At 39.2% G+C, this 24,621-nt stretch overlaps 1 protein-coding gene across 5 annotated transcripts in view; it reads right to left on the bottom strand.

The window, feature by feature from the left end:
* The window catches only part of PTPN13 (protein tyrosine phosphatase non-receptor type 13), a 111,109-nt gene that overhangs the window by 49,758 nt on the left and 36,730 nt on the right, over nucleotides 1–24,621 (bottom strand). For all 5 annotated transcript variants that reach the window (XM_062574320.1, XM_062574321.1, XM_062574322.1 and 2 more), the window contains 3 exons: nucleotides 14,140–14,700; nucleotides 2,763–2,858; nucleotides 35–134 (listed from right to left, as the gene is read on the bottom strand). In XM_062574320.1, coding sequence (XP_062430304.1) covers nucleotides 35–134; nucleotides 2,763–2,858; nucleotides 14,140–14,700 — 757 coding nt within the window. The remainder of the gene's footprint in view (nucleotides 1–34; nucleotides 135–2,762; nucleotides 2,859–14,139; nucleotides 14,701–24,621) is intronic.

Below are 24,621 nucleotides of genomic sequence, written 5' to 3'. Positions count from 1 at the left end.
ACACTTTAAGATACATTGTTTTCACATAATTTACCTTGCCCTCTGAGAATTGACTTGACTGGATGTTGAGATATCATCAGCACCTGGCAAAGCACCATTGGCATCATCTCTCTTGAAACCTTCATTTCTTCTCACTAGCAAATGAAAGCAGAAATTAATACCTGACCAGGCTGCAAAACATAGATAGTAATTCTATCTAAAAATCAAGGATTTATCTTTATATGAAGTTACCTAGAAGGGATCAAATTTAGATTTCTGCACAATGTCATTACAGTATTATACAAACTAGCACTATAAAGTTGGTTCCAGTTTTCAAAGAGACCCTATTGTTTCCATCAATGAAGATAACTGCTACATAGCCTCTTTGAAGAAGAATACTAATGAAGGCTTAAAAATACAATAAAACACACACACAATTTTATAAACATCATTCCAATATGAAATGTTTCTTTCACAGCCAAGAACTGAGACATTTAAATTGTCCAAATATCAGACAAAACCATTCCAGAACAGAATTAGAGCAGCTAGAGAATGTAATAATGCATCCAGTTCCCAAGAAGAGAGTTAAGAAACCACTAAAATGCTGTGCTCCCATGTTTAGTTTTCGTTTCTGGAATTTGATGGGTTGATTTATCAACAATTATGTTTTTCTTTTTGTAATTAAGAAATGCTATCCTGCTTGTAACAGTCATCTCCTTTGCTGATATGTTTTCCTGCAGCAACACCTGTGATGCTACACTGAAAGCTGTTTTTGCCAAGCACTTTGCTTTGATCTCTTAATGTCCCTGCAATGAACAGAACTAGCAGGAGAGCTCTTGCACAACATATCTACAGCCACATTGATTTTAAATCTGTACTTTCACAGAGTCCAACTACAGTACTAGCAGCCAAATAGCCGTTCTCTTTCACGTTTACATACTTAAGAGCTGCTGACTTTGGATCAGAATACACAAACAACTAAACGGTAACAGGTAGAAAAACAAGGGAAGCAAGTTACAGGGGCCTGCACCTCAAAAATGAGCTTGTTACTTGCTACTTTCTACTGCTCCTTAGGCTTCTGGCTCAGGATGTAGGAGGACAGACAAAAAAAATGAAGGTGCTGAGAGTTGTGAGTACATGGAGGTTCAGGCTATGATTCTGTGCTGGGCCAGAGGTATGTGGAAGGACAACAGAGGAGACCATGGCATAGGCCTGACACAGGTTTTGGGATTCAGCACAGTTTGGCCAACAGACACTCTACCACCTAGGACACACAACACTCAAGTCTGTCAATTATTTTCCCATATTCTTTCAAACTGGACCAAGGAGCAGCCCATGGTGGTCATGGCCAGAATGTCAACACAATGGTGGAGGAAATTAAATGACCTGAAATGAAATCCAGCCATCAGCCATTTCTCAGATAAGCCAGAAATTCAGTTTCTGAATCAAAAAGTAGTTACTGAAGTCATTACTTTCCCAATTATAACATCCCATCACTGAGACACATGCAGTGCAAGGAGTTTTAGTCTGGGATTCACACCTTTCCAGCACATTGCACATTTCTTCCTGTCTTCATTTGTTCTGAAATAAATCTCCTTCTTGCTTTTTGCAGCTGTTCTATAGCTAGAACCAAATAAGTCTGGATGAACTATTAAATGACTAAGTAGCAATACAAAAGTAACGACCATAATCAAAAATTTCCACATTGCTTAAACCTCCCAAGGAGAGGTATGGAAGTGAGATGAGTGGCCGGACAATTTAGGATTTCAGAGTGATTTTGGGCCACAGTCTGTCCTTCATCCTTTGACTACAACCTCCTCCTACTGTTAGGCCTCTACTTCCTGTTTGAAATCTTCCCTTCCTTCTACGCCAACTACTCCTAAGCTCCTCACCATTAAAGCTGGTTCCAACCTTAGAATCACAGCTCATGTAAGGTCAATGCATGAAGCACAGAAGTAGTATGAGGAGGTGCTAGTGCCTGCTAGTATCATCCAACCCTTCAGCACCTGGCATTAAGTCTACTAGATGCCCAGATGATTATCAATGTGACAGCAATGAACTGCTTCCTGCACGATACAAAAGGGCATGCCACAAACGGTACAGCTATATATATCATCTTTATTTTTTTCACCATTCTAGCACTTCTTGGGGGTGGGGGTGGGGGCTGTGCTTCCATCCTGCATGAAGAAAATCTTTCCCACTATTTATCAGCCAAAAACTTTTCACACCACCCCCTGCTTTTCAAAATCACTAATTTTGACCATACAAAGACCATACAAATAGCCTGTTCTATTTATTTGTTTGCATTACACTGAAATCTTTGGAAGTCTTTAGTGTATGCATTATCGATGACTTTACCCTTGTACTAGTGCTCACTGAAATCAAAAGAATTAAGCCATACATGTTCCATATAAAGCTTTAGTAATGTACCATAAATGGACACCAGCTAAAATTTAATCATTTCTGTGCCTCTGAAGGCAGCACAAGACATTTAAATCAAGCACTCCAGTAAAAAGTTAACCACTTTCAGCTTTTCCTATCAAGTTTGTTTTCAGAATGCTAAATGTCAAACTTGTTTCTGAATAGACTGCCAACTATGCTAACCCATACATAACATTGTAATTACATGAGATCATCTTACAGCTTCATATTACTGGTAATTACCAAATCTCTTACTAAAGATTTAAATTTCTTCATGTTTGTTGCATCTATTTTTAACGTTCAACTTCTTTTTATGTTTTTCAGAACTATTTATCTATTTATTCATTAAGCACAGGTCTTACCTTGTCGGAAATCCGGTTCTGAAGAAATAATAGACGGACTTTCACTCGAAGTACTATACACATCACTGTGGTAAGATCTGTACCTTCTCAAAGGTTCTGAAAGTTTAAATAAGGGTATCAGAAGAGTAAAGAAGCAGCAGCTTTAAGACAAATTCAAATACAGTGGGATATTTGAGATTTGATCCTTTCAAAATATTTAAACATTCTTTGGCTACGGAGTTTTTCAGGAAAGGAAGCATATCAGCAGACACTGTGCAGTCCCATTCTGTTCCTATAGCCTGTCGTCCTGCAGTTCGCCTTCTCTGTCTTGGCTATCCTAACAGACCCACCTCCTCTGAACTTCTCTCATGACAGCTCCCAAGCTAAAATTATTAGTTTTTTTAAAAAAAAGAGCAGACTATAACATTTGGTCCACAGCTCACGTGCAGAAAACAGTCAGGACTCAGTCCCTTGTTCCTTCACTAAGAAATGGTAAAAAAATATATAGAGAGAAGACAGGACCTGGAAAATTATAATTCATTCAGCTCAACTTTGTCATCCAGAAAATATGACTGAACAATCAATTATTAAGCCCTTCTAGGGTATTTAGTTAACCAGAACAGCTAAATGGATTTGATGAGAATGAATTAAGATGACAGCACAATCTCAGTTCCTCCTCTGAATGGATTCTGAAGCAAAGGAATCAGTAGATGGAATATGTTCTTGATACATGCAACAATATCCCAAGATTTTCTCATATAGAAGCCAATGAATAACCATATAGTGTGTTTATAGCATCATATAGGCAGAAAACATATAGTGTCATAAAGGCAGAAAGAAAGAGCAGAATTTGCAGACTATCAATGCTTCTCTCTCCAGCTGAGAGGACACTTCAGGTTTCTTTCTTTTCCAGAAGTTTGCCTTTGGCCTAGTTACAATTATAGAGAAAATACATATAAAAGTTGTAGATGAGACTGACTAGAACAGGCTATGGAAAAATGGCCTCTTCAGGTGAACAGGATAAAATCAAACAAACAAAAAATAAAACAAAACAACTTAATAAATTGCAGAAATGACCTGAAGACCAACATTGAAAGATACTGTAAAGACAAGTGCAAATTGCTGCAGTCAGGAATACAAATGTCAGAATAAACAACAGGGAACAACCAAGCAGGCAGCAGCAGCAAAAGGTGTGAGCAGATCACAATTTGAAAAGATGTGATAATTATGAACGAGGAAGTTGCTAAAAGAAAAACCTTATTAACAAGATTATTATACAGAAGAAATTAAAGTGTATTTTCTACTCAACCCAGAGCTGCTGAGGACACAACTAGAGAACTAAGATCATTTCTGACACAGACAGAAAAAATGATACAGACAAACTCAGCAACTTTGCCCAAAGGGTATGGAAGCTCATACAATATCATAGAATCACAGAATGCGTAAGGTTGGAAGGGACCTCTGGAGATCATCTAGTCCAACCCCCCTGCTCACGCAGGGTCATCTACAGCATGGTAGATAGGGTTGCATCCAGGCGGGCCTTGAAGATCTCCAGAGAAGGAGACTCCACAGCCTCTCTGGGCAACCTGGTCCACGGCTCCGTCACTCTCACAGGGAAGAAATTCCCCCTCACCTTCAGGTAGAACTGCCTGTGCTTCAGTTTCTGCCCATTGCCTCTTGCCCTGTCACACGGGACAACTGAAGAGAGTTTGTCCCTGTCCCCTTGACACCCTCCCTTCAGGTTCTTGTACACACTGATAAGATCCCCCCTCAGTCTCCTCTTCCCCAGGCTGAAGAGGCCCAGCTCCTGCAGCTGTTCCTCACAGGGCAGGTGCTCCAGCCCTCTGATCATCTTTGTAGCCCTACACTGGACTCTCTCCAGTAGCTCCATGTCTCTCTTGGACTGGGGAGCCCAGAACTGGACACAGTACTCGAGATGAGGCCTCACCAGGTATAATCCCTGAGTAACAGCTAAATGAAACGTCTCCACTTTCTCTACAGAAAACATGAATAAAAGCAAAACAGAAAAAAAACCCAAGGGAGATGGGCAAAGGCCTCCAGTATGCAAATCGCTGTCATAAAGGGAACCGTGATTTGCTGTTTTTGAAAAGAGGAACGTCAGCTAAATCTACAGGTTAAGAAATGTAGCTCAGATAGTAGAAAAAAAATTCTTACTAAAGAGGTAATAGAACAAAGGAACAGATTAACTAGGAAGGCTGTGAAATCCTTTTCATCAGAGATTGTTAAAGAAGAGTTAGATAAAGATCATCTAAGGATGGTTGATCAAATCCAAGTGCAACAACTTAAGGCTCTGATGAGCAAGCAGTATGCAGACAGGCTCTGCAGTGGTACAGGCTTTCTCCTTGCAGAATCAGAGCCTGCATTAAAAATATTTGTCCCTTCTACTCTATTAACCAGGAAGACTCAACAGAATTGTTGGGAACCGTAGCATGCTAATATCTGCACGATCTGAAACACTCTAAACTTATTTTCAAAAAGCAACACATTTTAAGTTAACAGGTAACATTCTCAAAATTATGTTTTGAAACAGAGTTTAAACCCCATCTCTATTTTTCACAAGATGATTTCAAACACTGCAAAACAGAAATCAGATCTTCCATCTTCCAAGTTCCAAAAAACAAAACACTCAATGGAAAATCCTGCAAGAAGAATTAAAAATGTGGGATAAGCAGCATGGGTTCAGGAAAAAAAGGGCAGAGAGGCAGTTGACAACACTATTTCTTTAGACTTCCTACAGCAGCATGGAAAACTTTAACTAGGAAAAAGACAGGAAAAGATATTATATGATGCAATAGACCAAGACCAAAGACTAGTTCATGTCAAATTTGGAATACGTGTTTCCAAAACCTTCTTCTAGAAAAAGAGGCATTTTTTGCATTTCTACCAGTTTACCTGGATTGCATAGTTCTCTACTGTCCCAGCAAATATGACAAGACTCTGTGAGAAAATTGTAAAAAGCAAGCAAAGCAATCAGCCAACCCACAAAAGCAACTTCTCCCTCCAGGCAATTTCAGTTATACAGCCAGAGAGCACAGAGTACAGCAAATACTAAGGACACGTTTCACATCATTCTCATAAATGCTCAACACTGCTCGCACATGTGCAAATCTGCAACCTGCAGAATCATGTAGAGATTTCGTTCTGCGTGGAATACACTCAGCATCTTTCACAACAACTGCTTTCGATGTTTTGGTTTTACAACAAAGAAATCCACTACCAATCTAGCAATTACTTGCCTAAATAGGGAAATTAATCTCAACTTCAGTGGAAAGCCTTTTGCTGTGTATATTTTAAAACCCCTCAGCCTTTTAAGTGAGGCATCAATCCAAACATGATACTTAAGCTCTGGTACAGAAACACTTAACTGAAAACAGATCTCTTTCTTCCCAGTAGTTTTATTAGCTATAGATTTTGCAAGTCTGCTACACTGACTTTGAAGCAAGAGGAAGGAAAGAGAACAACATATCACATGAGATTTTAAACAGACCTCTTATTATTCTACTTAGTCAGCAGCCTGGGCTTCCTGAATCACACACAAGCTGTGGCACTCTTCTGGTTCTTCCAGACATGAAAATGTGCAGAAAATAAGTGTAAAATGGTAGAAGAGAAACACGTAATTTAAGCATGAAACAAGTGCTCGTATGTGGTGGCATGATATCCGACTCCGCAGGGTATCTGACTTCTCTTGACTCAGGCTCTTAGCAGGAGTCGTCACCCTGCTGCAAGCCAACAGTTATGCTCATGAGTCAATAAACAAAGTAAGATTCCCAACTGCTACTTATCGCCCTGCCCTCGCAGGCCTCCACAGGAGGCCCAGCTAGGTTTAAACCTATTCTCTAAGCAGAACATTCACAAGGACAAACAGAGACAGGACCAACCCTCCCTTCTTTTCCTAAGTTTTCCCAGTAAGCAAGACAGTACAACTTATCCCAGTAACACAGGCAAAGATATTTTTCCCATCTTTTGCAGTGATTTTACAACCTTTCTATACAGGGCTATATATATTACCAGCCTGTTCAGCAGACGGACCAAGAATTTTAAGGAGATGAAGTTAGAATCTGCAGTCTGGGATAATTCCTCTAGAGTTTTCCTCTCTTTGCTCAGTTTCGGAATATATATACACATATATTTCAACATCTTAATTGAAGACAATTTTTTCAGGTGTATGGACTGGATAAACACTGCAAATCTGCAGACATTATATTAAATTCTAAATATGGAGACTACTGTATCTGTAATGTTTAGAAAATTCCTCAAGTAGTTCATGCAGTCTCCTCTCCTTCAGCAAATTCTCCTCATCTCCAATAGATTATATGAGGATTTAACTTTAGAGTAGGCACTTGGATCACTTCCAGGCAGAACTTCCACTGATTAAACAGTGGCTTCCAAGGGTCACAAATCCATCTTCTGGGATCATATGAAAGTTGAAATTTTCATATAATAGTTTCAAAAATGAAGATAAAGATGATGAACTAAAAGATGAGATGCACAAAAGCTAATGAAGATGATAAACAACTTACCTCCCAAATTTCCCAATTATCCATGAGACTTTTGAATAGCTTTGATATTTTTTAACTTGTAGTGACTGAAGAGAGACTTCAGAATTGACTTAACTTCTTCTAGTAATACGAAGAATGCTGTAGCAAAAATTATTCTACCAGTTACCCTTCTCATACATTACAGTGTTTAGATTTCAATATCTTAATGGAATACTTCAAATTATTTCCTATCTTAGGAGGAATAATCTGAATTTAAATGTATTATAATTTTAGTCTATAACTAAAATTTATACATAAACCTTGTGACAGAAATGTAGATTAACATGAGATAACACCATGATGCAGAGCTGAATGAAATATTACAACTTGAAGAATCCGTGTTCATGTTGATTAGTACTGCTGTGGTGCTTTTGCAAACTCCCCATCAATGCAAGCAGAGCACAACCTCACAGGCACCTAAGCCAGCACAAAATAATAAAATACACTATTTACTCAAGGCAAGAGATGCAAGCCCAGACAAGTAATGGAATTTAAAGAATGTGTCATCCCAGCCTACTCTAATGGAAATCGGAGAGCTACATTTAGCTTGGAATTTCATTATCCTGCACATGACTGAGATTAGAGATACTAGTTTTTAAATGCACATTATTACAGAAATCACTGGCTGTACAGAGCAGGAAAAGGACTGAGATGGGAGAGTTAAACAAGCAGTTGCATTACACAGAGAGAAGGAAGGAGTTCTTGTTTGCCCTGTGAGCTTTTATGCTTAAGATGTGTCCATTACTTAAGAGTTTTATTAAAATGTCATTTAAAACCCATCAGAGTTCTTCAAAAAAGGGGCTGGGACATGCTTCTTTCAGAAGCATTTAACCAGTAGCTTAGTGTCATTCTTACTGTTCCTTTCCTTTTTTCATCTAATAAAACTTGAATTATCTTACATGAAGCAGTACAGTTTTAACAGGAAGAGCACAGTCCCAGAATAAATCACTGATAAAAAATCATGTCCCACAAGTACAAAACCAAATCCACTCAGCATTCCACAGCAGCAAACTCATCACTCCATTTTAGTATGCGAGATTTCCACCTTCCATGTTCTAAACTGAAAAACTGTATTGTGCATGCAAGCACATCATCTGGTGCAACCAACCAACCAGCGCAGGGATTTCCCGAAGAGACTAATGGCCATTTAACATACAGGCTTGGCAGGATCTGTGTGACAGGCAGAAGCAGATCCTTGTAATATTGCAGAACACATGCATCTCTAGGGACGGGTTGGAGATTAAAACAGGAAGATTAAGGATAATGGTTCCAATGTGGTAAAGTCAGTGTCCAGCTTGAACTTAAAAGTCACTGTTCCTTTCTGGATTTGGATCATTTTTTTTTTTTTTTTTTTTTTTTTTTTTGATTTTTTACTGGACTGGAGAATGTCACATGTTGATTAAAAAATGGTAACCCAAAACCTGTTCCCAAGACTGGTCAAGCTGCTCATATTCTCTTATGTTATTGTCTCTTTGTAAAGGAAATACTCCTTACGTTGTAAGGAATGCAAATACTGAATTGCCCTACTATCTGATATTAAACTATGCTATTCAGAATAAAAATAATACTGGCTGATGCCAGAGTATTTGTACTTCAAAGAATCGTCACAAATATTACTTGCATCCTCCTTGAAAAGCCTATTTCTACAATCTCAGTAAAATTAATGACTGAAAGTTTCCCATCTAACAGGCAAAATAAAATCATTCTATTTTCTCCCCTTTCATTTTCATGAATGATTCCTGAACACTGTTCTAACTGAACCTCTTCCATACCAGACATACCAACCACATGACCATCCATTTCATCACCGCTGAATTTAAGTCATACTTCAGCACGATGATCACAAGACATGTGTAAACAGGGCCTCAACTTGCTTTCACATGCAAAACAGTATACATCACTATATATGACTCACATTTCCTCTACTTATATGTACTGAATTTCTGTATAGGTTAATTCAACTGAAAAAAAAAAGAAAAAAGAAAGAAAGTATGCATTTCATTGAATTTGCAGAGGTAAATCCACTAAGCAGATATTCCTCTTCTTCCCTAAACCCACCTTTCCAGTAGCTCCTCAATTAAAACCTCTGGGGCTTCATTTACCTGAATATATTCAGTATTTAAAAGCTAGCTGCTTACCTATACAAATTTCTCCTTCTTTAAAAATGTAACTTCAAACAAAGACAGTTTTTAGAAGATTTAGAGTATCCCTAACCTTAATTCCCCACCTAATCACTTGCAGCTGTGACATGGAAATTATATAAATGAAGTCTAGATGAGTCTTTAGAACAGCTAATGAATTAACAGTTTTCTGAGATAAATGCATGAGGAACTTAGGAGGCACAGACTGACCTCTAGAAACACAACATACTCTGTTCTTACCGACTGTCTCAAGCACAGACTAACAGGTGAAGAAGAAAGAGAATCTAATTTCTGGGTTGGGAGCTCAAAAATCAAAGGTAGAAGATGGAGGGATGAATGAGTGGAGGCTCAGGGATTCACACGGTTGTCAATCGTACACTCAACGAAGACAGCCTGGCAAGTATTCCCAAACCACCCTCACTGCCTCAGCCCTGGATGCAGCATTCCAAAGCTTCAGCAAGAGCAACTTCTCCGGTATCCTTCTATCTTTCTCCTCCCTACCTGCCATGCAACACACAGTCAACTATACTACTACTCTCTTTACTATTTCACTCCTGTATTCCACTAGGACATCAGTAATCTCCACTCTTTGCTGCCTCTTGCATCTCATTTAAAACATCCCCCTAAGCAATATAACATACAGAAAAAGAAGAATGTGCACTCACTACAGCAATTCACTTATAATTATACATACACTCAAAACAGGGACAAAAGAGCTACCAAAGCAAAAAAAGAAGAGATTCACACGAGACTACCATCTGACAGCAGCAGGCCATACCATTTGAGGGTAGATTTGCAATGTAAAAAACAAAGTCTGATTATGCTTCCTAACTCTCAGAAGATAAGATCAGTTTTGTGGGTGAGAAGGCAGAGAAAGCTGGGAGCAAGTGAGAATGGATGACGCTTTCATGCTTTGAAGCAGCAATCCAGGCTTGCAAAATGTAAAAGGCAGAATATTTCTCTCTGAAATGGGACACTATCCATGGGTGCCAAGCAACAATTGCCAAGTTTCAACAGAACAACAACAACAAATGAACCCACTTAGTACAGATAAATTGCTTGGTTTTAGCAGATTATAACTTAAAAACCCTAATGAATTCTGCCAAAGATCATAAAAACTACATAACAAAAACAAGACTGAATAACAAGAGTAGAGACACAGAACTCTCTGCCATCACTTAGCAAGATTAAAACACATTTTTGGAGTCTGTTCTTAGTGTTCAGAACTGGCTCCTGTATACCTGAACGCCAGTAGCATCTCTTTCCCTTGGCCCTCCCGCCTCCTGGCTAAGCACTTGGACAATCATCCAAGTTTTCTTCAATATACAACCTCAGCCCTGAAACAGCACAGTGAAAAAAACATGCAAGAGAGCAAGTTGACGAAAAGACACTTAAAATGGTGTCTTTGGAAGCCTTCTGAGGCTAAATCTGAGACCTTCCCACTGCAGATTATAATGCAGTTCAGATGGTCTGCAGTTCATTACAAACTACTCCACTACAGTACAGCTGTAATTAAAGCTCTGTCATTCTTTCCACTATAAACCCTGCTTTTCATGAGTTTATAATTTGGGTTGTAAAAATCTGTTCAAGTGAAAGCTTGGCATACCAGAGCCTATGCATAGGAACATTTTCCAAGACAGTCAACTCCTTAAGGTTTTATGAATAACAGAAAAGTTTGCCAGCTTAACCCAAAATATCTTAAAGAAGAAATAAGCCACATGTCACTCAAGTTCCTCTGTAGTTTGAAGCAGCAGTTATATCTGGCAAAATTTAGTGTGCAGAGTCCAATGTCATTTCATAATTCAAAAAACAAAAACAATGAATAGCTGAAAGCAGATCACTGCAACTAACGCATAATTAAATGTAACCTAGACCTGGATTCAACTGGATTTAAAATGCCTCCAAACCTACCAAAGACAGATGCTCTCCTCTCTACCAAGCCCAACAACCAATTTTGTTCCCATGAGTCCTTCCCTATTCTACCACCCCAACTTAAACAGAGCCCTTAATCCTGACTAGACAAGCTTTCAAAATACCTTATTCTCTTTCTCATCCTTTTCTTTTTCAATATCTGTCCTTTGAGGCCATGCTATGTCAGCCTTGAAGGCACGGTGTCATCCTCTAGGGAAAAGAGTAGGAGTTGCTGTCACTTTCTCCAGACTTCTTTTCCACTCCATTTCTAGGTGTCATCCCACCTGTCAGCTACATGATGACCAACCGTGGGGAGTAAGCTAGCCATGCATACAGCGCAGCCCAAGACACCACCACCTTTGTCAGGGCAGGTGGTATATTTTACTGTGGCTTTTTACACAGTTCCTAACATCTCTGAACTAGGCAGGGTTTATGTCAGAAGAGCAATTCCACTAACCCTGGATAATGCTCAGTGTATGGGAAGATCTGCCTACCCACTAATTACTTGAAAAATAGACACAACAGTAACGCAATTGAGTAATTTAAACACTGTATTTTTCATCTCTTTGGCAGATTAAACTAGGAAAAGAACCTTTTGTAAAACATCAAGCAACTCATCTGTTATGAATAAAAAGTGAGAAAAAATAGTAAACCCTATGAAACAAAGAAAGGGAAAGGAAGAAGTCATATGAGACTACAAGAGATCATGTATTTGAAGTTTTTGTAAATCTGCTCTGTAAGGTGAAATAGAATACTTTCAGTCAAGCTTCTCAAGAAATCTCAAAATCTTAAACAACAGTGATTAAGTCTTAAGTGAAAAAGCATTCCCCATCTTACTAACACTCTAGAACTAGCTCTCATTAACCATTTACATTCACAACTAGATTTTAGCCCAAAACTTTAAGAAGTTAAGCAACAAATAAATTGAAAGCCTAAAATGAATGGCAGAGTGCATTCTCTCTAGCTTCAAAGAAAGCATGAAACATACCTCCTTCCTCTATCAAAAGCAGAGAACTCAGAAGACAAGAACATCACAGCCCAGCTCTTTGTTGAGAAAGTATCTTAATTTTTCTACAAGTAACTACCGTGAATTCAGAAGGATGGGCAGTGAGTCATTAACTATTGCCTAAGTTTTCTCTGTACAGATTTTTTCACTCAGCTGCTCTGCCTATAAAGCCCCATTTCCTGGTTTACCTGAACTGCACTTTCACCCATTCCTTACAGGAATCAAGTCATTTCACAAATCTGAAGTATCTCAGCTTGCAAGGAACAGGTATGCTAGACTTTCTGTAGTCTCCCAATCTCTTTGAATGAGAATGATAAACTCTTGCTCATCAGTGAGACTGGCCAAGCCTTTGGTTTTGCTGTTGTGCAACATAAGCCTGCAAAAAGCAGCACTCCTAAGTAGGGCTATTTATCTTTCCCAATGCAGGGTCCCCTTCAATTTCAGATTCTTAAAGAAAAAAAAAAGAAAAAAAAAAAAAGGAAACAACCTTCCCCCTACCCCATGAGACTCCTCAGCAGATCATTACATATTACACTTTACAGGTGGTAACCTTCTATTCTAGGTAAACAGTGATTATCTCTATAGTACTATTTCCATCTACATTCATTCCTTCACTTGATAATGTAACATTCATCAGGAGGTGCTAATTTGATAGCACAAAAGATCTCCAGCTTTCTCTTCTGTACAACTGGTACAGGAATAATGGCAGCTTTTAAAACTGCCACATGTCATTTCAGTAACATACCTGCTTTCTGGAACACACAGATCACATGGACAGGAAAGAAAAAATATACTTGCCATGACAATTTCAATATAGGCATCTTCTGAGAGGGCCAGAAGGGGCATGAAGAGAGTGATTTTTAGAACCCAAACACTGATAAAAGGTTTTATTAGCTCTCCTTAATGTTCCTAAGGAGTTGTCTAAGCTTCTGTTCAGGGAAAATAGGCAGAAGCTGCAATTTCACACATGCTGCCATATAACAGCCAGATAGCAATGAGTTTTCAAAAGTATGGGTTTGAAACACATTCAGACAAATGACCCAGACAGCTCCAAATGCACAGCTCTTCTGGCACAGGTCTTAGATGAGTGATTCAATTACACTTTCTGACCATCGCGAGCCAGATCTGGCCATGCCCTCAGTTATTATCCAACGGTCCAATTTTATAACCCCTAAAACCGCATCACATTTTCAAAACAAACAAAATACGTAGTTACCATTATAAGGCTCTGCACGAAGACAGTTTCGTAAGTTTCTACCTAACAAATACAAAGGTATTTTTCCTTTCATGTGTTCCTTTACCCAACTTGCTGTCAAGTGTTTCCATTGAGGTAAAGATCTGAACATTTGAGTCCAAAATGTATTATACATGCATGTATTTAACTGCATCATCCAGGCTTGTTCCCTGCAAAAACTGAGAGATCTGGAAATGACATACTTCCTTTCCTCTAGGTATAAACCCACCTCTAAAAGCTGACGATGCGAAATTTCCTTTAAGGAAAATTACTTGACAACTGCCTCTCTAAAGCTTCCCCTCACCCCCCAGGTGATGAATTTGATACGGGCTGACTTACAGACAGCAACTATTTTCACTGGGTAATCTGAACAAGCATGTTTACCTTCTTTGGCAACAGACACTCTTGCTTTGACTTTACCCAAGAATAGAAGATGAAGTGAACATCTCAGCAGTTACATGAGTTGCTACAAGAGAACTTAAAATTATCCTAAGGAGAAGTCTGTTTAATGACTGGAGTTACCAGAACATCCAAAAACTTTACTAACCTTCTACATTCATGGCTTCCCTCAGAAGCTGCAGTCTCTTCTGTCTCTCTCTTATCCTGTCAAAGGCACTTGATATTGCTGCAGAAGTTGATGTCTCAGGCCCATGACATGTTTGGTCTGGTTTCTGAGGTCCAAACACATCCACTGCTATGCTCCCATCAGAGTACCTTGCTTCCTTGTTTCTGGTAGTAGCAGAAGTCTGTACCATAAATGTTTCACATTGATGGTGGTTGTGTCTGTCTCCACCATGGTCCCTCTCAGCTGCCTTGTCACTTGCGCAAAGCAAGTCTGTGGAGGAAGCCCATACTTTCCGCTTGGGAGTAGCATCTGTATGAAAGTGATCTTTTTTTTCAAAATCACTGGGTTTACATCGATGAGGACACAAAGCGTCTTCCTGTCCTGAGTTGTAATCTGTGGAAATACCTTGGAAAAATTCCTCCTCGCCTTGTGTTCCTCTAATGGACAAAAATCCCATAGACTTGCTAAGCCCTTTGTTAAGCATGGTCTGTTGAGAGAAATGAGCCTTGTGTCCATCAGATGCAGCAACCACCATTTTTTTTCCTGGAATAATAAGAAAGTATCAAACATGTAATTTTGCACATAATATTCAGCAATACAACAAATTTTGCTAACTTTTTAAAGCGTAGACTGAGCACACATCTGAGCACTGACTTTGTCATGCAAAACACTGAGACAATTACTTAAAGGGAAGCCTCAGTCATGAAAGATTAACCCCAAATAGTTTATATCTGACAGGCATTTTATTTGTTTCTGAAGTGCTCAAAAAATAATTTATGGCCTAGTATAATTCAGCATTTACATTAACAAGGTATTACCACAAACATGTTGGAAGTTGTTTTCTCATTAGTTTAATTTTATTTAGTCTGGACTATCACCAAAAGTACTGTTAAATGATTAATTTGAAATCATCCATTCCTTTCACATCTCACACCAAAAGACAGAACCTATACTTTTTATTGCCTTATGACAAGTCCACGTTTGTTCTACAGATTTACAGATGCCCTACGGTAGTGTCAGTAATAAGAGAAGAATGATTGTGCAGTTAGGCATTTTAAAAATCCCAAGTCTTGGTGTAATGACCATTTCTAATGATGACAGAATTACTCAAGATACATAATACTCTAAGATAAAGACTGACAAAGCTTCCAAGGTCAGGGTGATTCCATGAGCCTGTTGACTTCATGTTTAGATCAGCCAAAACTGATGACTCTCCCCTTCCCGCCTTTCCTTTCTGCCCCTCTTCGTCTCCTCCCACCCCCTTCCTATGGTGAAATCATTTTCAGAATAAAAGAAACTGACAGAGGTAGTACGGTATCAGTGAAGTACGTATACTCTGAACAATATCATATCAGGGCCACTGAGAAGTTTTGATGCTAATGTAGGTCTTGGGCTAAAACGTTCTCGAAGTATTAGCCCAATCATGCCTCTAAGATCCTAGAGAAGAACGAGTATTAAAGACTGCCCAACCACTATTTCCCTTCTGTTGGCAGACTACAAATTTTTTAAGTGCTTCTGTATTATTATGAAAGTTATAAAAATCTTAAGTCTATTTTAGATATCACATGCAGTAGTCTGTCTCAACTAAAACTGATGAATTAAGTGCAAAAATGATATTGAAGCCTAACCTTTTCAGTCTGCAGCGTGCACACGGAACTAACATGTCAATCTTAACCTCACTACAGTATCCCTGCTGAGAAGACCTGTTTGAAAAAAATTCAAGACCAGGCTGCCAAGAGACGTCTGTTCACTCAGCTGGGGACAGCACAGTACATGACATCTTCCTTAGCACTAAGTCCATCTCTAACGTGATATTATCATGTCTTTTAACAAGAGGGTGCCTTGAAGTCCCCACATAAAAGCAAACAGTCTTAAGCTCCAAGTAAATTGCTGTGCTGTACCTTCTGTTCAGAGATAGCTTTGCAGCCCTCACTGCTGCTCCTCCAGAGCTGGCTAACCCCCAGGCAACTGCCACCCTGGCCCAGCAGGCTCCTGCTCACCTGCCTAGAATCTCGTATGCTTTTGCACCTCTCCTAGGACACTTTAAGGCCGTTCATCCCTGTACTTATAAATGCTTTAAAAGCTTATGGCATTGCACCTTTTAACTCTGTTATTCTACTTGAAGGGGGGCTGTTTGTTTTCAGTTTCTGTAATACTAAACTAACACCAGGTGTTTTAAAAAACAAACAAAAACACAAAAACATCCAAATATAGCCAAGGAGCTCCCTGCTCCAAATATTCCTTCCCCTCCTCCCCCCCCCCAAATGTAAACTTTAGCATTATGATCTTTAAATATTATATGCAAAAACATACATATACATTATAAAAAAGATAATATATATATATGAAATTGCGTGTGTGTGTGTGTGTGCACGCGCGCGCATGCGCGCACACACACAAATGAAGTGACTTGAAAGCAATTCTACAGGTCTGTATATTCCAGATATGGAAGATACATTTCCTTTGTGTTCCAGACATTCAAGAGAATAAAATAAAGATCTTTGCCAATGAGAATAAACTAACTTTCTGACTATTTGATACATCACTTACACATTTTACAAATATGCCTCTAACTTTAAAACTCAATTTAAAAATATTTATTTCCATAGTCAGGCAATTCTTATGTAGATTTCTTAGGCTACAGACCCCTCAGAAAGGCAAGTGTATCACATCTAATATTCAAAGACACATAAAAGTATTTTAAAAATGGCTGTTGACTGTAAAGTTCCCATTATCTATTCCATGCAGTGTGCATCCTTTCTGTAAACACAAACTTCACATTCATACATGTATATATCAAGGGCAGATATTTTTAAACAAGTTTTTAACTGAGGCATTAAAGAAGAAGATAGAAATACTAAAATATATAAGACTATCATCAAAAAAAGGCAAACCAAAAGGACCTCACTGGGTAGAAACCTCTTCCTTGGAGAATCCTCCCCAGGAGGGTTCAAGATATTTTTAGGCAAAAGAAAACCCAAACCACCCTCCCCCCTCACTGTTTTCACATTGTCTTTAATGTCCAAACAACAAAAAAACCGAAATTCTTCTAAATTGCAAGTATTTCCACACACAAGATGTTAGCAAATAAAAGAATGTCAATGAAAGAAGAAAAAATAAGAAAAGGCAATGGCTACTCCTCCCATAACAATACCAGTGCTATAAATACAGGATTACATGGTACAACATCACTCCCAACTCAGAAGAATGGTCCTGCTTCAAGAGATCATTTAGGTCTCTGCACGTCCAAGCGATTTCCTGTTTCAGGACCACAGTCACAACACTCTTCATGTACCAGCAATACCTTCACCGCAGTGCACACAGAGAAACGAACAACCACGCCGCACACTGGTGACTGATAAACTGCAGCACGGGAGCACAGAACTGGTGCAAAAGGAGCGTCCTCCTCGCCTCACCCCAGCCATCACTACCTGGGACACGCAGCAGCTCGACCAGCCCTAACAGCCGCTGCTTCCTGTTCGGGCAGACGTCTGGAAGACTGGAGCTCCTTGCCTCAGCACGCAAGTGATGCTTTCCGTTCCTCAAGTCATCCACCCACTTGGGTCTTCCTTGTAAGGAAAAGTGAATGCCACAAGCAGCACCTCATCAGCAGTGGCTGAGAGAGTACTCATTGCTGCAGCTTTGCCACTCACTCAGTTAGTTGTACGATGAGCTGTCCCAGCAGGAAAGCACGCATGAGGCGGACGCCCCGTGGAAACCATCTCCACCCTGTTCTTCCACTCTGCTGCACGGAAACATCTTCCTTCAAATAATTTCCACACAGACTTACGCTGCCAACATGGCTTTTAGCACATGACAACAGGGAATCTCTGGCTGGCCTCAGCATTTGGTCTTGAGACTGTAAAATTCCCTTGGACATCTTTTTTCTTTAGCACTCTTCCCATACCCATTTCTATCTCCTTGTTGCTGCTCTTGGCACTGCTTCTCACCTTTGCAAGGCCCATCCCTCTTCGCATAACCAAATTTAAACAAGCGCTGCCTCAACTGTTATACAGTGTCAACAGGAGCTGTTTAAAAATCATCCTCACAGAGAGGGAAAGACAAGAGCAGGGGGCAAGGGGTACACAGCATAGGGAAGCTGGCATCCTGAGAGCGCAAGCTGAAACAAGGCCCCAAAGCAGCAACTCTCCCACCCTTACAGGCAAGCACCTGGGCTGCCCTCCGCAGCAGAGGCCAGGGCTCAACACGAAGATCCAGGACAGAACTTCTCCGTACAGAGGTAACTCAACTCAGATACCAGAGAACTAATTTGATAATCATTACTTAAGTAACCAGCAATCAGTCCACAGCAACTCTTGGATTTTTAGTAAGTTAATTCTGTGCCCATCACTCCTTACTTTCCTAAGTACTACCATAGTCTTCAGAAGCCAGAAAACCAACCGTTAAGGAGGTCTTTCGGATGCCACTAAAATATTACCATAGAACTATTTACACGCAGAGGTCTTAAAGGACTGCAGAGAACCTCTTTCATCACGAGGCCAATGTTTTTGGCACAAGTCCTATATTTCTGACTACTCGGCTAACTGTATGCTTCCAGGACAGGCAAAATTGGTATTGTATAGCCTTTTTTAATAGCGTAGTCTTCAAAGCATTTCTTCGAAAGATTTCTCACACCCTTAAACATCATTTCAGTTGAGTATCATATATAAGTCCAAATTAATTGAGCCAATACATAATTTATGCATCAACTTTATTTTTTTCAGCTTTTATGATGAAATTTGTGGGGAAAAAAAGTCCTACTGAACAGAAGGATTGCCAATGAAAAATTTTATATGAAGAATAAAGATCCAATTCATGATCAAAAGGTAATCCAGCTGCATGATGCAATGGCAATAAACTTGTATGGCTGAGACCCACACTCTGACCTTTCTAAGGGGAAGAAAGGGGAGGACAGGGGAGGACAGGGGAGAAAAAGGATCATAACAAGAACTCTGGATATGTATCCAAAGTTTCTTGGCTCTAGTGAAGACACTAAGTATCTCCCTTAAGACCATATAGAGCTACTCCATACTGTTCCTCAACAGTAAAATAAGAAAGAGAAGTGCTTCCCTAAACCCCAGCAATGGTGATAATACAAGCCATTAGCAATTAAACTACTACAACATGCAAGTGCCAACAAGGAGCAAGCTTTTCCGTTCGCCAATTACTTTTCTGCTAAAGTATCTCTCCTTCATGTTTATCAGAATGGTATCGGGTTCCTGATTTCAGGTATAGCCATTGGGTGTTTATCCTCTACTTGATGCTGTATTAGTGCAATTATTTATAACTACCATAAATAATCCAAACACAATTATAGTAATTACATGGTTCCAAAGTATAATATATAATGAGACAATATATACAATAAGAATAGCAATTAATCACCAAGAGTTCACAACAAAATCCCTCCTGGTGCTGAAATGAAATTCTCATTTTCCACACACTTTCAACAGGTAGAAGTTAAATTCACTAAACCATCACCAAGCTGCTTCCTTTTTCCTTCAGTGTCTTCAGCTGTGATACAACTACACCCTCTTTGACAGCAGCATTATTCACAAATCATCTCTTATTCACACTGCCAGTAATCCTGTTGATTTTCCTCTGAGCCAGAGAGCTGTAACCTGGTCCTAAACAAATTCAGTTTGTCTGCAATTACTTGTGTACTAACTTGATCACACAGGCAATTGATCAAACATTATGAAAGTACAAACACTATCAAAGCAACTGTAGACGACAATGCAACTACTTTTACTGAGTAAATGCAGCTCAAACTTCTTGAAACCCTTCCTCATCCTCCCCTTCTTTTGTTTATTCAAAACAGAATACCTTTTTCAGCACCTGTGCACCCTTGGTAATGCTTACAGATACATGTATATGTGTGTATATAACAGGAGGAGGAGGCACTGGCAACAAAGCGTACACCATCAACACCAAACTCGAAGGTCTGACAAGAGGAAGTGTTTATACATTCAGTTTGAAAAACATCTCCCACACCATCAATGCGCAGAACACAGAATGACAGATGAATCCTCATCCCAAAACAATGCGGCCTGTTTCTCAAATACAAGTGGGTGGCTGAGGCAGGAGTTGGATTTGCAACGCTGTCAGGGCAGGCTAAGAGCCAAACTGAAGATAACAGAGCCAGATGTGGCCTGGAGGTTGACTGCTGAAAATGGCACCCCCTCCTTTGTCTTATTAAGACAATTTTTTAAGACAATTTGTTAAGAAATCCCAAGTTTCAGACTGAAATACTCCTAAAACAATACATTTCTTGTGGAAGAAGAAATGAGTTGGACACACAGACTGTTCAAAGTGCTGTGAGTAAGCAGCGGCAAGGCCATAAATACTTCAGAACAGAACGTCTTCTGCTCTGCACTGGCGTGGCTCCTCTGTGGAAAACAAGCAGCTCCAGGAACGAGGCATCTTGTTCAGAACAGTAGTAGTGAATGTAGCCAAGTGGCATTTCCTAAATGCAGCATTTCATCTCGTCCTTTCTTCAGCATTTCTACAGCAAAAAAGTGCACAACTGTTCTTTCCCACTCAAGTTATTGGGCTGACTTCAGAACATTTCTCATGGAAATGGGCAAAAGGACCATTCTGCTATTCCATTCTTGGATTTCTGCATGCCCTAGGAGAAGCTCAGTCATACTGCTGGTTTTTGGCACAAAAACATCATTTTGCATCTCTGCTTTGGCTTTTTCAATGACTTTTGCACCCTTTCTTTTATCTTTAGGATTCTGAGCTTCCCTTAAGTGCTACTGTGATAGCACTCCTGGTACTGCCAGGCTGCAGGCTCAGGAAAGAAGCAGCCATTATACTCAGGTTTAGTATCTCTCCCAACACAATCTAGTATAGCTGGATACAAGCAGAAAAATGCCTGTAGAAGAAAACAGAGCTGCTCTGTGAAGTATGAGAAAGAAGGGGTTTTTTTCCTTTTCTTTTTTTAATCTGGTCCAATTTGTTTTGCTGATCTCAGGAAGTTACTCTCCACCTACTCAGTTCTGTTTTTTTTTTAGTATGGAGGATGACAGGAAAAAAAAGATGATATTGCCAGATAAGAGATTTCCAAATCAATGGAATAAAATGCTCTGCTGCACTTTTTGTCAAGTGAAAGCCGGGTGCTTGGATTTAGCAAGAAAATAAATGAGCAGTTTCAGCTCACATGTGATGGAGGTTACCACTAAAAGCCATTTCATGATGGACTAAAAGCTGTGGTTTCTCCCAGCTCAGGAAGTAAAAAATAATCAAAAATCACTTTCCCCAGATCAAAACCAAATATATCTATTTTTTTCTTTTCTGTGAGTTTTTGCTGAGCAGCTAGATTAACAATATATATTCTGGAGAGTAATAACTAAATGTTAGCATTTCTTGTTAAAACTGAAAGTAGCTCAGCATTTAGTCTTAGGATCTTTCATTCACTTTAAGTTATCTGCCATTTCTGCTGCAACTAGCAGAACATATAATTAAACCGAGAATCAATCACCATTTAAAATGTTATTCAAGATTTTGAATAATTTCTTGCCTTCATGGAGATACGATGGACCTTTCTGTTCTTTTAAATTCATCTCAGCCTGAATAAAGGTGGCGTATATTCTTCTGGCAGAGACAAAAATTGCATTTTTACAGGCTAGATCTATAGCAGTACTTAGGTTTAAGATTAACTCCTGATAGTCTACACATTGTTCAAGTCAAATTCAAAACACAGCACCTTGTGGTAATGAAGCGAAGTCAAGAAACGTGTTAACTAAAGCTCTTTAAAAGAAGAAATATCTCCACAAAGTCTGTCCTTGGCGTTCACAGATCATCAACAGGAGTTGGAACTTGGTAAATAAACACAGAAGACCACCCACCAGCTCTCTCAGAGCTGGGAAGCAGGCTGCCAAGCCCATTAAAGTTACAGCAATTTTACCCGGGCTTTATACAGACACGCATCCTTTGAAGGATGGGACCATAGTTTGTTAAAAAAGACTAACGTGGTGAATTTATTCTTGCTTTGTGGTTGGGAACACTTTGAAAATTACTTACTCTTTTTTTCCCCCAAATGATATATATCAGTTTCCACAAGTAATTCTTGAAGTGAAGATTCTAAATGCCTAGTATTTTGAGTATGAAACTTCAATAGTACCCACAGGTCAGATGACTCAAACTGGTTTTACCATTTCTATTTCTGCTGGCTATGTCAGGTCCTAAATATTGTGTTATGAAAATGACTTTACTAGAAGAAAACATTCTGTAATATTAAACTAATTACTTCTCCAGCCAGTTCTGTGATAAAGCTCATTTACAAGGATAGCCACACAAAGTAAATACATGGAAGAGACAAAAGAAATCAATTTAGTTGAGGAGAATATCAATGCGAAGCTATTCGTTAATTAAGATGTAAAGATAGAAATAAAATATCCAAACATAGTATATAAGGAGAGCAAAATATCTAATTTATATATGTGAAGTAGAAAAATATTTCAAAGTACTTATGCTGCTCCAATAATAACACTCCAGCAACTAGAATTTTGAAAGATTATGGTACGAAAAGCTGAACCTAAGGTCTATGATTTTCAAAGATTGAAAGCAAAAAAATCTTAGCAGACTACAAAAATCCAAGGTATTAGGTGGCCAGCCTCCTATTAGGAACACATCTTATCAGCTGAACCATTTCTATATTCATGCATATGGCATGATATATCAACAATCAGAAGTTGGATACTAATAAGATTATAATACTCTTATGTTCCTAACAGAAAACCCTGCTATAAGCTGTTTCTTTTGCACTATGACAGATTCTCTGTTCATTCAAAATTTTCTTTAAATATGATTTTAACACTGAGTAGAACTTTGCAAAACAAGGTACCTAAATGAGGCTCCCCCAAAATTATTCCTGAGCTAAACTTAGCCCAAAATCTCTTCTCAGAGGAAAGGAAATCAAGTAATTAGGGAAAAGATGTTTGGCATAACTTCTAACTCATTAGACAGTGAGTTCACCCAGTACCATAACATTGCCTACTACCTTTGTAAACGTGTGTAGTTCTGCAATTGCAAGAAGAGGTATATATTTCAAGAATATACAGCAAGAGGGGGAAAAGGGATTCAGTGCTTGACTGAGTTTGGTTTTGGGTTCCTTTCTCTTTTTTTCTTTTGCTACTCTTATTTTTCAGAAGCCCTCATCTGGCCTTCTACTTGTGGCTCCTCAGTTCATGAAATTATCATCAGTATAATTAGCACTACATTCCACAGCTCACTTTTCCAGAATTCTAAAAGCTGTGCCCCAGGGTAGCTTCTCTGTGTTGTTATTGAGAGGATTAGCACCAGCAAACCAGTATACTGCTACAAAGGAAGAAATAATAAAGCATTAAATTTTCTTGAATCAAATTTGAGCTGTTAGTCATTAGTTATCAGACACCCCTATCACTGGGCCCTCACTAATTTTCAAATAGTTAACACAGCAGATATGCCAAGTGGAACTGAAAATAGCCAAAGCTGAGTTACGTATGTGGGAATTCTGTTTTCTTCCATTTTGTATTTTAATGTTACTCTATATTCTCCAAATGAACTGAGTGCAGCAGGGATCCAAGAATGTATCTAAGAGGGACAAGGAGACAGAGTTAAGATGGTGCTGGTAAAATGTGCCAGAGAATGTGACCAACTCCAGGAGTAAAAGTGGACAAAGGTTTGGGTGAGCAAAGGGTTGCAAGCACTGTACCCAAAAGAAGGGAGGTTAAGAGTCCCTTAGGCATAGTACAGAGAAATTGGGGGGAGGAGGAGAATGGAATAGAAGCATGACTGGTAAAACACAGAAAATAAAGAAAGGACTGACTGCAATTCATGTTCTTCTCTGAAGATAAAATACCAGAAAAGAGTAACAGCGTTTTCTACTTCTATCTGTAGAGATGGGGGAAGACAGAAGAGTAACACTGAATTATCCTAAAAGCAGACAGGAGCTGTCAGTTCATCTTGACAGAAACAGGAAAAGCATTCAAGACTATCTGTTTAATAATCCATTCCTTTGGGAGCAGGATTAGAGGGATGCAGGGACAGAGGGATGCCTGCACTGGAACATCACGCACAAACACTCCCTGTGGTGCTAAACATTATCTGTGACACTCAAAGCGTGTGTGCACTTACAATGAATATAAGAGGAACAGGAGGCAGAGAATGAGGACTATTCAGACAACTTCAGTCTTGGGCTATCAAGCACACGTCATTTCACAAATATTATTTGACAGGAGATTATATTTAACAAGGTCTTGTAAAACAACGTGATGTTTCCTAAAAAGGGGAACACATCACTAAATGCATACTGATTTTGATTGAGAGATCACTTAAAATCATATGTTGAAGTTACTGGTTGATAACAGATGAGTCAAGCAGAGTCCTCAGTTTCAGAGAAACCTTCAACCGTAGTTCATCCCTCAGTCAGGGATCCCACACTGCACAAACACTGTAGGGAACCTACTTCACTTGGCATTC

The sequence above is a fragment of the Rhea pennata genome, chromosome 4 (assembly GCF_028389875.1).
Source record: "Rhea pennata isolate bPtePen1 chromosome 4, bPtePen1.pri, whole genome shotgun sequence".
Classification (NCBI taxonomy): domain Eukaryota; kingdom Metazoa; phylum Chordata; class Aves; order Rheiformes; family Rheidae; genus Rhea; species Rhea pennata.
The sequence above is the reverse complement of the archived record's forward strand: the minus strand, read 5'-3'. Positions and strand labels throughout refer to the sequence as shown.